General features: G+C 41.9%; 1 protein-coding gene across 5 annotated transcripts in view; it reads left to right on the forward strand.

Annotated features, from left to right (window-relative positions):
- rit1 (Ras-like without CAAX 1) overlaps window positions 1–15,706 on the forward strand; it is a 93,803-nt gene that overhangs the window by 39,184 nt on the left and 38,913 nt on the right. For all 5 annotated transcript variants that reach the window (XM_007897202.2, XM_007897203.2, XM_007897206.2 and 2 more), the window contains one exon: window positions 11,908–12,099. In XM_007897202.2, the coding sequence (XP_007895393.2) occupies window positions 11,908–12,099 (192 nt within the window). The remainder of the gene's footprint in view (window positions 1–11,907; window positions 12,100–15,706) is intronic.

The raw sequence follows: 15,706 nt of genomic DNA on the forward strand, positions 1-15,706 counted from the left end.
GTGAACAAGCTGCACATTACTGATTGATTTTTGATACAAGGAGTTAAATACTGTATCTTCCACATAGTTATCTTGAGGTTAGCTCAGATAATGGAATATTTCTAACAGGTCGGCCCCTCCACTTTTGCAGGCTCACATAGTAGCACTCATGCCTCTAAATCAGTAGGTTGTAGGTTCAAGGCCCACATTGGAACGTTGAGCTCATAGCTTAGGTTCGCACTACAAATACATTATTGGTGAAGGGTTACATTGTTGAAAGTGGCGTCCTTTTGATGAGATATTAAATCGAGATGTAATCTGACTGTTCAGGTGATCATCAAAGATCCCATGGCACGATTCGAGCAAGAGAAGTGAGATTCTCCCAGTGCCTTGTCCGACAATCCCTCAAATAAAATAGATCATTCACTTCAAGGCTTTTTGTGGGACATTGCTGTGTGGAAATTGGCTGCCACATTTGCCTATAAAATATTGTCACTGCAATTTACCATAAATCCTGATATCCCCCTGAAATGAAGCACGCTTTAATTAAATGTAAGGTTAGAGTGGGAAAAGCAATCGGGAGCAGCTATGAGGCACTGTAAAGTTTAGATGTTGCTTCTCCAATAGAAGCCATTTTCACAATGGAGGTAAGAATAAAATGGATAAATAATAGTTTGTAAGGACATGAATTATAGGTGGCTAAGGACATTTGAATCCATTTTGGAGAATAAAGTAACAATAAAAGTAATATTTGCACTTGATATAGCATCCTCACATTCAGAAGACATCTCAGAGCACTTCATATGATTTATTAAAAAGTGTCATGACTGTGTATTTTGCACCCGACAATTTTGCGCTCCGCAGTGTCTCAATAGCCATGAAGCGAATGATAGATTTTATCTGGGCAATTCTTTGTCATGGAAACTGATGCAATGGGACATTTAGCATACAACCTAACAGGCAGATAGGACTTCTGTTTTACATCTCATCTGTCGTACAGCGCCTCTGACAATGTTCTGTTCCAACACATTGGTGTGTCAGACATTGTTGTGTTTGTAGACTGTGAGTTCGAAGTCCTGATGTGCAGCTTGAACTCACACCTTCTGACTCAGAGACGAACAACAACGATAGCAAAATTACATTTGTAAAGCACCTTTCATGTCGGGAGGACGTCCCAAGGTGCTGAACAGTCAGGGATCAGGACCCGAGAGTGGGGGAGGCAGGGATGGGATGAGAGAGGGCAGAGGGGGTAGGAGGGTGGATGAAAACATGGTCAAGAATTAGGGTCTTGAGTCGTGCCTTGAAGGAGGCAAGAGGCGGAGCAAGGCAAAGGGATTGTGGGATGGAATTCCAAAGAGTGGGGGCAGAGAGGCTGAAAGCCTGGCCACCGATGGAAGGGTGGGTCGGGCGGGAGACCTGGAGGAGGCTGGAGCCTGCTGAACGGAGCGAGCGGACAGGTTGATAGGGGGTCAGCAGGTCAGAGATGGAGGAGGGGGCAAGGCCGTGGATGGCATTGAAAGTGAGGACAAGGATTTTGAATTATATCCACTGAGGGATGGGGAGCCAGTGGAGCCGGGCGAGGGTGGGGGTGATGGGGTCACAGAGCCTGGTGCGGGAGAGGACACAAACTGCAGAGTTCTGGATGATCTGCAACTTGTGGAGGGAAGAGTTGGAAGAGTCTAACAAACTGACACCTATGATATGATGGTTATTGTAGAAGGGGTACAATGGGACAGGAGTAGGCAGTTAAATTTAATTTTATTAATTCATGTTTTGTTGACTATTTTTTGACTCTTGCGCATGTTTTGTTTTATAAAGATAAATGCCATGCAGAATTTTTTACACTGACAAACTCTTAATATTCTGACATTAACTTTTCTGCCTTCCTGACAGAATTTTGTCCATTGGTACATGTGTTTGATCAGAAGGTCTGAATGTTCACGTCATGGCTGAAATCTTGACATTTAAAAGGCACGAGTGGGGTCTAAACAATAAGTGTCTGTGTATCCCGATGTAAAATCAATGCAATCCCACTTGAATGCAAAAGTGCTCAAAGTGCGCAAATGTCCTTGTCTGAATTGAACCCACAGTCTCTTATAAATTATACTTGCAATAGCTTGGAGAACTGTGATATAGCACTTTTTTTTTGCTTGGTACAACAATATGTATAGAGTAATAGATGAGCCAGTGTGAATTGTAGATGTATGTCTGGTTCTCAAATGGTTTTAATGCTGCAATGTTCATGGTTCGATGCACGCACAGATCTAAAATGTACTGAGGACTCCATAACCACCTGTAATTCATGTCCTTACAATCTATTATTTTGTGTGATAAATGGGTACATTTTCTTCTTACCTCCACTGTGAAAAATGGCTTCGAACACATCAGGGTGAGTTGAGAGCACAGACAATGAGGCTGTTAATTGTCTCTCCTTTCCTTTCTTCTACTGCTGGATATGCTGACTCATGTTGGTACATGTCCTCTAGCATTTTGCCCCAGGGCTTTATTCTGCACAACTTTTAACAGTGACCTATTTGAGTGAGGGGAAGATCCAGTGAAATTACAGCTAAATCGTGATCCTTTCTTCACATATGTACTTTTTAGATCAGAAATATGAGAATTTGGATTGATTTGTTTCTTCCCCAACGTGGCAGCCAATTGCACACAGCAGTGTCCCACAAACAGTGGTGGATTGAATGACCAAATTAGTATTTTTTTGAAATGATTATTATCCCCATAAAAGCAATCTACCAATCGACTAACAACCAGTTTCCTACTTATGTGTGGAGTAAGATAACATGTCTAACTTTTCGCCCTGCCCGGGAATGGAACCCACGTCCACTTGTTTGCGAGGCGAGTACTGTAACCAATATGCTACAGGACTCTACATTTGCCTACTGTGGAAAACATTAATTATGTGGAGCACAAGTAATAAGTAAAAATAATAATTCTTGCATTTGATATAGTGTTTTCTCGAGACATCTCAAAATGCTCCACAGAATTTTACTGCGAAGAGTAGTGACTGTGTATTTTGTAGGCTATGTAACAAGCTGCTAAATGCGTTAAATTACAAGAACAAACTGTTAATTAACACATGGAATATTTTATGAAACACTGCAAGTTTTACCTCACTGTTGATTTTCACTGAAATAAGAAAGTCGGTATTCCTACTGATGTTGAAACAATGGATCAAGTAATATAGAAGCAGATTTAAAATGAACAAACAATTTCTGATATTCTTGACTTAAATTGCTCACTCCTCTTCTCAAGTAATGAAAGTGATGTATCTCACATTCATTATATTACGCCAATAATATCATGCTCAGTGATCACATAGGGACTTTGAACTCATAGCCTAGGCTGACACTCCTGTGTAGTGCTGGGGGAGCATTGCATTGTCAGAGTTGCAATCCTTTGGATGAGATGTGAAACCAGGATCTGTTTGCATGTTCAGGATCCCAGGGCACGAGTTCAAAAGAGAACATAGTCTCTTTCAATGTCCTGGTCCACAAATTGCCCAAATAAAATTGATCATTCACTTTGTGGTAATTGTTGGACATCGTGAAGTCCTGTAGCTCAGTGGTTAGTGCACTCATCTCACAAGTGAGAGTATCTGGGTTCAATTCCAGGCCGGGCGAAACGTTGGGCAAATTTCCTTACTCCACATGCCTCTGTTTATCTAGCAGTAAGTAGGAACCCAGTTGTTAGTCGATTGGCGGATCGCTTTCCTGGAGGTAGTAATTCCTTCAAAAATAAAGTATTTGGATACTCAATCCAACAACAACAACAAGATTACATTTGTAGAGCGCCTTTCATGTCGGGAGGACGTCCCAAGGTGCTGGACAATGTACAGCATTTCAGACCTGAGCTGGGATCAGGGAGGGAGAAGGGAGGGGAGGGAAAGGGGGGAGACCGATGACATGGTCAAAGAGGAGGGTTTTGAGGTGGGACTGAAGAAAGTTAAGGAGGGGGCGAGGCGGAGTGATTGGGGAATGGAATTCCAGAGGTTGGGGCAGAGTGGCTGAAGGCTCTCCCACCAATGGTGGGGCGGGTGGGTCGGGGGACGTGGAGCAGGCCGGAGTCGGCTGAACGGGGGGAACGGGCGGGTTGGTGGGGGGTTAGGAGGTCACAGAGGTAGGGTGGGGCGAGACCATGGAGGGCTTTGAGGTGACGACCAGTATCTTGAACTGGATCCTCTGAAGGATAGGGAGCCAATGGATTCGGGCGAGAATGGGGGAGATGGGGTCACGGAGTTTGGTGCAGGAGAGGACACGGGCTGCAGAGTTCTGGATTATCTACAGCCTGTGGGGGAGGAGTTGTGAAGGCCGACAAGACTATGTGCTTGCATAGTCGAGCCTGGAGATGATGAAGGCATGAACAAGAGTTCCAGCAGCCTGAGGGGTAAGATAGTGGTGAGTCGGGTGATGTTACGGAGGTGATGGAAGGCAGAGTGGGTTATGGCTTTGATGTGGGGAAGAAAAGATAGTTAAGGGTCGAACAAGACACCTAGATTCCTGACTGGCTTGGTGAGTTGAAGTGTGCAACCTGGAGGTTGATGCTGCCAGAGCCTGAGGTGCAGAGGCGCTGGTGCGAGCCAATCAGGAGGGCCTCAGTCTTGTTCACATTCAACTGTAGAAAGTTTGCCCTCAGACAGTCTGTCAGGACAGCAGTGGCACTGGAGTTGAGGGTGGAGGCAGAAAGATAGAGTTGGGTGTCATACATATGGAAGTTGACCCCATGTCTGCAGATAATGTCACCCAGGGGGAGCATGTAGATGTTAAAGAGGAGAGGGCCAAGGACAGAGCCCTGGGGGACGCCAGATGTGACAGTGCGGGGGCTGGAGGAGAAGCTGTTAGAGGCAACAAAGTGGAGACGTGAGAGAGATAGGAATCGAACCAGGCAAGGGCAGGCCTGCGGCGGTTAAGTAAACAGGAGAGGCATCTATGATGGAGTGGTTGACCGTGTCGCAGGCGTTAGAGAGGTCGAGGAGGACAAGGAGGCAGAGGGAGCCTTGATCACAGGTGTTCAGAATGTCATTGGTGACTTTGACCAGGGCTGTTTCTGTGCTGTGGGCAGCACGGAAGCCGGATTGGAGGGGTTCAAAGGGGTAATAGGGAGAGAGAAAGGAGCGGAGCTGGGACGCAACAACTCGTTCCAGGACCTTGGAGAGGAATGGGAGGTTAGAGATGGTATGGTAGCTGGAGAGGAGGAATGGGTCCAGAGAAAGTTTTTTCAGGATGGGAGTGATGACGGCTGTTTTTAGTGGAGTGGGAACTGAACCGGTGGACAAGGAGAGGTTGGTGACATCGGACAGGAGAGGGGTCAGAAGGTGGCTGAATGTATGCCCTCAATTTTGTATTTGAGGAAGTCCAGCAACTGTTGTGCACAATTGGCTGCCGCGTTTCGCCCACAAAATATACTCAATTCACTTTACAATATATTCTGTGAAGCGCTTTGAGAGATCTCAAAGACCTGATAAAGAGCTGTATCAAATGCAAGGATTATTATTATTATTATTGCAGTGCTCAAATTGGCTACTATTTGCCTTCAAATAGAATCTCTGGATTTTACAGTAAAATTCTGTGAACCGCTTTGAGACATCCTCCTGACATGACATGCACTATATCAAATGTAAGGATTATTATTTTGTTATTAATTGGAATTACAGACTAAGACTGAGTGGAATTTTGGGACTCATAAAAACTTCATCTGGTAAATAATTGTGGGTGAATGATGTAACTGAGACATCCTGTACAAAGCATCCTCTTCCCTTAATGAGATTAGCTTCATTATCTAAACTGAATCTAAATCTCTGTCTATGTATTGTCATCATTTCTCTGTAACTAACAGGGAAAATATCAGGACAATAAGGATGGCCTAAATACATAAGCATAAAATGACATGACAGCTGAGAAAGATTCACAGTAATTAAGTGGAAAGAAGAATGAGTAATCCATTGAAAGGAATGACTTCACCACAGGGGCTTGGTTTTGCTTTGAGCAGGGCAACATTTACAATCCAGCTGTACACAGCAATCCCTTGAAAGGAAGAGCCCCACTGTTATCTCCCAAAAGGATTTAATTTGTGATGAATTAAATCCCCAACTCACCATCTCAGAATCTGATCTCTTTGCTAATTAATCTTGACATAGTATCTGCCTTTACACTATCATTAAAATGCACCTTTCTGGTTTTACATTAGCTCTTTCAGAGAGGCCAGACTCACAGAGCACTGCTGGGACCTCATCTCAGTTTAATATCCTTTGCTGTGGATTATTTTAATAAGGTTGCAAATGGTATAAATTTGAGCAGCTTTTGAAAAAAACATATTAATTTTCTTATGAGGTTTACATCATCATTAAAAGAAAGTAAATAACAATTGACCTTGAATTTGAATTTTTATCACATCATCAAAATTTTTCTAAGTGTAGCAACTGTATATTTGTAGGTGAAATCAGCAGCTAATTTATACACAGCAAATTCCCAGAAACGGCCATGAAGTGAATGATCAATTTTATCTGAAGGATTGTTGGTCAGGACACTGGAAGAAACTGCTTTCTCTTTTTAAATAGCACTGTGGGATCTGTAACATCCACCTGAACAGGCAGATTGGACCTTAATTTAACACCTCATCTGAAGGACAGTGCCTATGATGATGTAGCTCTTCCCCAGCACTGCACTGGAGTGTCAGCGTAGACAATGAGCTTCAAGTCCCAATATGGGATTTAAACCCATAACCGTCTGACCCAAAACAATACTGTCAGATGCACCAAGACAGCAGATTAGGTTAGCAGAGGACTAACAGGCTCAAAATTCCTCTCTCTGAAAATCTACGATTGCGGAAAATTCGTAAATTAATTACAATACAATACACAGTTACTACGCTTTACGGTAAAATTCTGTGAAGTGCTTTGAGACATTCTCCTCTTGTAAAAGGTGATAAATCAAATGCAAGGATTCTTCATTATTATAAATTTGGTCTTATTTTCGAAGCAAGCGTTTTTTATTACGAACCGTGTGGAAAGCCAGTTTCCAAATTGCAACTGAATTTAAGAATTTCCCACAGTCTTGAATTTTAAGACAAAATGGACTTGCAGGCTAAGACTTGGTGAAATTTCAGTTCTCGGAGTCTGCATTGCAACTCATCTGGGATTCGACAGAGCTCTCCTTAACCCAACTAATGAGATTTTGGAGCGATCAACAAATATAAATAAATAATAGTAATTATCCTTGCATTTGACAAAGCGCTTTTCACGTCGTCTCAAAGCGCTTCACAGAAATGTACTGTAAAGTGAATTGACTGCATATTTGTGAGCGAAAGGTGGCAGCCAATTGAGCACAGCACTGTCCCACAAACAGTCGTGAATTGAGTGACAAAATTATTTTTCTTTAAGGATTATTATATTAAATGCTATTTGTTTCCTGCTCCTAATCACCTTACTGCTCTCAGCAAACTTAAAGCAAGGCACTAGAAAGAAGCCAAGCAGTATATACCTGAGTGTGGCTTCCTGAGTGCGGTCTTGTTTTGAAAGCAACACAGCAAGTCAGAAGTCAATTCAATTCATATTGTTGTAGTACATGCAAAGCTAGAGTGATAGATTTTTTTTTCTTGCTGGTGGAGATATGATTTTACTAGAATCAGACTGGTTAGAATCATGTTTCAAGTTAAGTACAAATAAATGTTCACCATAAGCTGGTGGAGCTTGATGCTGAGCCAGGCATAGAGAGTCTGTAGGCACGGTCAAAGAGGAAGGTCTTCAGGTGTGATCTAAAGACAGTTAAGGAGGAGGCAAGATGGAGGGATTGATCGAGAGAGTTCCAGAGTTTCGATATGCAGTGGCTGAAAGCACCAATCGCTGATAGTGGAGAAGACGCAGGCATAAAAGGCCAGAGCCAGTTGAGTAAGGAGGTTGGATAGAGGTGTGGTGCGTAAGCAGGTCGGAGAGTTAGGGGAGAAGTACTGGGACATTAAGTTATAAGTAAGCGTGAAGATCTTGAAATTGATCTGTTCTGCAATGGGGAGCCAGTGGAGGTTGCCACGAATTGGGGTTATGGGTGCGCAGAGTTTGGCATGGATCAGAATACTGGTAGCAGAGTTTTGAATCTGTTGGATTTTATTTTTAACTGGAGGACACTCGAAAAATTGGGTAGGGAGGTGGCGAAAGCAGACTGGCCTCGAACCTAACCGTGACTGTTGTCGAAGGGCTGCACTTGTAGTATTTCGTAACAAGTTCAACAACATATCAAATCCATTAAGTAACGTGACAATTTTCACCCCATTACAAAGCATGTTTAAAAACAGATTTCATCCTTTTTGAATGGTTTCTTAAACGTGCGATTGTTTGGGATTTCTTAGCGTCAACACTGTTGACATACATATAGCTGCAGTTTGCCAGCTGTGTTGTTCTGCCCCATCACCCTTGACTCCCAGAAAGAATTATGGGCCCACTTATGACAAAATAAAGAATGCATCTGAGGTAGTCATCCACAATAATGTCTTTTTAAAAATGATGTTCACCTACGTTTAGGGGCTGTTGAAAACCGCAGCTATGAATCAATCCCAGGAAATAATTGTAATTAAGAATCATTAAAATATATGGCTTGTCATTATGAACTGGTTGTGGTGACATTTGTCTTCACGGTAATGATCCATTAATCGCATCTGTGCAATGACAATGTCTGAGAATGGGTTGAAGCTTGACACATTCCATCCAAATAAATAAGAGGTGAATGAATTGTGAGGTTACTTTATGTTTATTCTACAAGTGTAGATGACCCCACCACCTATAATTCATGTGAGACTAAGGCTTAAGCATGTAATAATAATAATAATGTAGAGTGTAGTACCCTGTTCAGCTCTTTATTAATCCCTCTGCACTATGCAAACAGGCAGTAATGAGTAAAATTATGATAACAATAAACCCTGCATTTGACAGAGTGTGTAATATAAATGCAAGTTGTTGTTATCACATTGTCGAAATGTCTCAAAGGGCTTCACAGGATTTAACATAGAGTGTTGGAGGTGAACAAGGCAGCCAATCTGCTCATTACCTCAGTTCCCCAAATACAACCATGATGTGAACGACCACTTTTTATCTATGAGATTTTTGGACCGAAATTAGAAATATATTGATCTGAATTTCTTCTAGTTTCTTTTCAGATCTGAACTTGTGACATTTGTTCAGGAGGGTGGGGGAGGGAAAGGGGAAAGAGGTAAGCAGAGTCTCTCTGAGCGGAGTTGGCTCCAAAGTGACGTATGAAATCAAATGGACCAAAGGGTCAAGAGAAAAGCAACATAACACTCTGTGATGGACTTGGAAGTTCTGTTCCTGAGCCAGACAAGTTCACAGTGCTCCAAGGCATCAATGATGATGTTGCAAAAACACATGAATGTTGCCATCCACACACTTGCATTGGTCGACCTACGGACATAAGGTGGGATGGGTCAGCATTTGATTTACAATCTTGTCGTCGCAGTAAGAGTAACTGTTCAATTATGCTTGAGATTTACTTCCAAAATGCTATAATAGCTACGTTCGCATCAGAGAGCTCATTTGTTAACAGAGTGCTCTTATAAAGTGAAAACAGCTTACTATATTTAACCACGGATTGCTGAAGCTTTTTATGCTGTCAGGTGGAAGATGCTGAAAAAACTAATGCCGCATCTCAAACAGCAGCGGAGATTAGCTTTGTGAATGCTAAATTTCCTTCCCATCTTTCGCATGATGCATTTCCTGATATAACAGCTGCAAAAATATCATTCTAAAAATATCCCGCTTTTGTGAAGTGTGCATGACCACAAAGATTTCATCCTTAGCAGTGGGTTCAATATAAAATGAATATTTATAAATCTGTGGTCCTTTGTTGCCACAGAAGCTCCGTAATGTCTTTAGTTGAAGCGACCCTTTTACACCACCTGTGAGCCATATGTGGCCCGGTCTGGTGTCTGCACTTTCCCACATGGGGACGTCTGATTTCAGCCGAGCTGCTGGGTTGCAGTGGGGCCTTCACTCTCCCAGCTGTCGTGCTACTCTGAGGGCTGACAGATTAAAGATCAATACTGAATCTGCGGCGATCAAATTGACACGTTGTCATTTACTCCAACAATAACGACAACAATAACAACAACAGAATTACATTTATGTAGAGCCTTTCACATCAGGAGGATGTCCCGAGGTGCTGCACAAGTAAGGGTTTGCACTCGAGCTGGGGGTTGGAATCAAGAGAGGCGGAAAATAGGGGAGGTGGGAAGTGGGCAAAAGCACGATATAAAAAAAAATTCTCACTAAAACCACGATTGTTTGTGGGTCTCTACTGTGTGCAATTGGCTGCCGCATTTCGCCCACCAAATATACAGTCAATTCACTTTATGATATATTCTGTGCAGTGCTTTGAAACATCTCGACGACATGATAAGGCCCTATATCAAATGCAAGGATTATTATTATTATGAAAGTTGCATCAGACCAGGCACTGGGAACTGCACATGAGAATTTCACAGACAGGAGTGCAGAGTCAGCACAGCAGAAAAGGAATACATTTGTTAAGAATTATTATTTTATTATCTTAACATAATGCCATAATATCTGGCATTCACTGCTTGGCATTATGTTAAGATAATAAAATAATAATTCTTCGTAATCCTAAAAGGCAAAAATTGACCAGTATAATCCCAATTATTGTGAATAGAATGGTAATATACACTAAATAATAATCTAACGTATAAACCCTTCAGAAAAAATAATTTGGTCACTCAATCCACAACTGTTTGTCGGACACTGCTGTACGCAATTAGCTGCCGCGATTTCCTACAAAATATACATTGAATTCACTTTACACTATATTCTGTGAAGTGCTTTGAGACGTCTCGAAGACGTGATGAGGGGTATATCAAATGCAAGGATTATTATTATTTCAATGCAAAGACAGACACTTTTCTACTTTTGCTTTCGGTATTGGCATCTAACACCCCTAGATAATAATTTGATGTAGCACCTTTTGTGTCAGTTGTACATCTCAAAGCGTTTCACAGGATTTTCTCTAAAGTGTAGTGACCGTGTAATTATTTTGTAGGCACCCGAGAGAAGTACATGCGGAACAGCCTAGGGTGAATACAGACAAATACTTTCATCCAGCAAAAAAGGCTATGTATGATATGTATAATTGGTGCCTAAAATTAGCAGCTGATACCGCAATAATTAATTCCTTCGATAAATTAGCTGATTATGTTAGAGAACAGATTTGGCCGGAATTTAAATGCAGTTATAAATAGTATGAATTTTAAATTAAATTAACAAATATTGCTTCAGCAGATTAATTTATGTCTGTGTGTATGGGGGTGAGTGGGGGGGAGATAGTTAATCAAGCACTAAGACCTCAAGGGTTAACATGTTTTGATCATTGAAATGATCTGAAGACCCTCTCTTTTTTAAATAAATGACAGGATATTAGGGTCTAAAAGCAATGCTCACAATGGGATTGACTGATCATGACAGAGTAACTAACGGGGATTCCTGACACTAACCATGAGCAATCCATGGTAGACTCGCTCATACCCAGTGAATTTGCTAATGAACAGTCCCCTAAGGGTTAAATGGCACTGGAATATAAAGACGAGAGGGTTATTTATTTAGAAAAGAAACACACTTTGTGTCTGGCAGTGATAACTGAATTGAATAACACTATAATAATGTTTACATTTGATATAGAGCCTTTCATGTAGGGAGAATATGTCAAATGTTTCACAGGATCTACTGTATAGTGAAATGACTGTGTACATTGTGGAGGGTGACATTTCCTTGCTTTTGTGAGGTGATATTTCGCAGTAGCTCGGTACACAAGGGAGGCCAAAGCCTGTTACCAGCATCCTGACTTGCATTGCTGACCTGAATTCTTATCCATGTGTTTCTCTTTACTTTGTTCCTTCCAGGCAGAATTCACAGCCATGAGGGACCAATACATGCGAGGGGGAGAGGGCTTTATAATCTGTTATTCTATCACTGATCGACGATCATTTCAGGAGGCCGCAGAGTTCAAAGAGCTTATCTATCGGGTCCGGCACACATACGATATCCCCGTGGTCCTAGTTGGCAACAAAACAGACTTGGAGGAGTACAGACAGGTACGGTAACTCTTATTTCTAATATCACTCTACAGTGATCCTTCAGGATCAATTGCATTTTCCAAAGGATTCAAAGGACTTTGTTTGTTTCAATTGAAATACCGTAAAATACGTTATTTATCCAGCAAGCAGTGAATGCCAGATATTCTATTTATTTTCTAATCATTAAAAGCCCCTGTTAGATTAAGGGTGTCATTTAAGTTAGCAAATATCTTTAGTTTCAAATTGGCCCATGGAATGATCCTCTTACTCGTGAAAATTATTTCCTCTCCTGCAACTGGCAATGATCTTTAGTGTCATTCAAAACGTATCACTGCTGTGGAAAAGCAGCATTGCTGTCACAGGGAGGTTCCAGTTGCTGCTTCTGGCATTGCTCAGCTGATGTATTTCTGCAGGTAACTCACAGCAAAGACTTTCTGAGTCAGACTGAGTACAAGCCAACCCAGGAGAATGATTGTCTGTCAAGCATTTCATGTGATGATAAGTCACTCTAAAAATGCAAGTATTCTTCCCACCCCCTCGGGTACCCTGTCAACTCCAAAAAGCACTTTGAGATTCTCCCAACATGAACGGCATTATATAAATGTAAATTGTACGGTCTTATTGTATTGTATAACCAGAAAAAAGTTCCATATGCACAAGTTGAATTCCTTATTAAGAAATCTTACTCTGTACTACACAACGTAGACACCATCTCCACAACCTCCCTTGCTTTTTCCCAGGTGCCTTTAATATTGAAGTGAACATGCGTTAATTATCACACAGTGCACTTTCCACCGCATTATTTTCCCTCAAATATTTATCCACTATTACACCTACGCCATATGGAGCATTTACATTTTGATTGCCTAAGTCATACTTGCTCTCAAGCTAATTCTGTAAAATTTACATAACCTTTCCTCCTCAGAGTCAGTGACTGAACCCACCATGATATCAACACAGTATTTAGTGCCAATAAATTATCCTTAGCATGAATAATGAAGGCCAAGATAAAGGCAAAAAACTATTACTGAGAACATATACATTGCGATCTATTATTTTCTCACTTTCTGTGATCATAGAATCATAGCAATTTACGTTGCAGAAGGATGCTATTTAGCCCATCAAATCTGCACCCGTTTCAGGTGTTCAAGACTGTGCCTTGTCTCTGTGTTTCAGTTCCATACGATTCGACACGACTGTTTCAAACTGGCTCATTGGGTAGCACCCTCACCTCTGAATCAGAAGGTTCTGGGTAAAGTTCCACCTTGGGACTCTGAACACATAGTTTAAACTGACAACAACACAATTTGCATTTATCGCGTCCCTTACGCAGAGTAGCTTCCTAGAACTCTTGACAGTGGCGGAGCACGATGCCAAGCCAGGGGGAGGGAAAGGTGACCGGAGGCATGGTCGAATAGGAACGTCTTCAGGCTTGATCTGATGATGGGAAAGGAGGGGCAAGGTGAAATTAGAGGAAGAGTGTTCCAGAGTTTTGGCGCGTAATGGCTAAAAGTGCAGCCACTGATGGTAGAAAGGAGGGCCAAGGGACATGCAGGAGGACGAAGCCAGTCGAGCGGAGGCAGCCGGTAGTGGGATGGGGGTAAACAAGTCGGAGAGGTAGGGAGGTGCCAGGGGATGAAGGGATTTAGAAACGGGTGTAAGGATCTTGAAATCGATCAGCTTTCGGTGATAGGGAGCCAGTGGAGACTGACTAGAAGTGGTGTGGTGGAGTTTAGTATGTGAGTAAGGTGAGTATGTGGGTGGCGGAGTTTTGGATCAACTGGATTTTGTGGATGGTGGAACTGGGGAGACCAGCGAAGAGGGCATTTGAATTGTCGAGTACAGTGTTGCATTGTTGGAGGTGCCGATCTTTGAATGAGACATTAAACCCAGGCCACATCTCCCATGGCGCTATTCAAAAAGAGAAGCAAGTTTCTCCCCGTGTCCTGGCCACCAATCCACCAAATAAATTGATCATTCATAAGACGTAGGAGCAGGAGTAGGCCATTCGGCCCCTCGAGCTTGCCCCACCATTTAATAAGATCATGGCTGATCTTCTAACCTATCCCCATATCCCGTAATTCCTCTATCCTTTAGAAATCTATCAACCTCAGTCTTGAATATGTTCAAGGACTGAGCATCCATAGCCTTCTGGGGTAGAGAATTCCACAAATTCACTACCCTCTGAAGAATGTTTCAACTCAGTTCGAAAAGGCTGACCCTTAATCTTGGCATTAGCATGGCATTAGCCTTCCTAGTTGCTTGCTGTACCTGCATACTAACTTTTTGTAACTGGTGTACAAGGACACCCAAATCCCTCTGAACACTAACACTACCTAGTCTCTCCCCCTCTAGAAAATAATCCCCTTTTCTATTTTTATTACCTAGGTGAATATCTTCACACTTCCCCACGTTATACTCCATCTGCCACCTTCTTGTCCTCTCACGTAGCCTGTCTATTTCCCTTTGCATTCTTTGTGTGTCATCCTCACAGCTTATTCTCCCACCTATCTTCATTTCATCCGCGAATTTAGATACGTTAAGTTCTACTTCCTCATCTAAATCATTGATATAGACTGTAAATAATTGAGGTCCAAGCACTGATCCTTGTGGCACTCTGCTAGTCACATCCTGCCAATCTGAGTTTATCCCTACTCTCTGTTTTCTTCCTGTTAGCCACTCTCCAATCCATGCTAATATATTACCTTTAATTCCATGGGCTCTAATCTTATGAAGAAATGTTTCCTCAACTCAGTTCGAAAATGCTGACCCTTAATCTTGCGACTATGAACCCTAGTTTTGGATTCTCCAATCAGGGGAAACAGTCTCACAACATCTACCCTGTCAGGACTCTTAAGAATCTTATAGGTTTCTATAAGATCACCTCTAAATTTTCTATATTGTCGAAAATATAGGCTTAGTTTACTCAACCTATCCTCATAGGTCAACCCCTTCATCCCAGGAACCATCCTAGTGAATCTACGCTGCACCCCCTCTAAGGCGAGTATGTCTTTTCTTGAATAAGGAGAGCAAAACTGCACACAATGTTCTAGGTGCGGTCTCACCAAGGCCTTATACAACTGCAGCAAGACTTCCCTACTCTTGTACTCTAACCCTTTTGCAACGAACGTCAACATGGCATTAGCCTTCCTAGTTGCTTGCTGTACCTGCATACTAACTTTTTGTGACTTCATAACTATTCGTAGGACATTGCCTACAAAATAATTAAAATAATCCTTGCATTCGATGTTTCACTTTTGATTTCAGGAGGATGTTTCAAAATGCTTCACAGGATTTGCTATAAAGTGTTGTGACTGTTTATTTTGTAGATTGACTTGGCAGCCAATTGGTTCACAACTAGTCCCACAAACAGTTATGGAATTAATTTATCAAGCGGATTGATGGCCATTACGCACAGTCAACTGAACAGGCAGTCACTACACTTTACATTACAACCTATGAGACAACCTCCTGAAATCAAAGATGAAACATCAAATGCAAGGATTATTATTTATTATCAATTCAAAACATGGAGAAAACATGCATGCCAAGTGAGCCTCCTGCTATTCAACCCACATTCATTACCTCTGTCCTAAGGATGAAACGGCCGATGCTTTGCTGAGTA

The sequence above is a fragment of the Callorhinchus milii genome, unplaced genomic scaffold (assembly GCF_018977255.1).
Source record: "Callorhinchus milii isolate IMCB2004 unplaced genomic scaffold, IMCB_Cmil_1.0 Scaffold1, whole genome shotgun sequence".
Taxonomy (NCBI): domain Eukaryota; kingdom Metazoa; phylum Chordata; class Chondrichthyes; order Chimaeriformes; family Callorhinchidae; genus Callorhinchus; species Callorhinchus milii.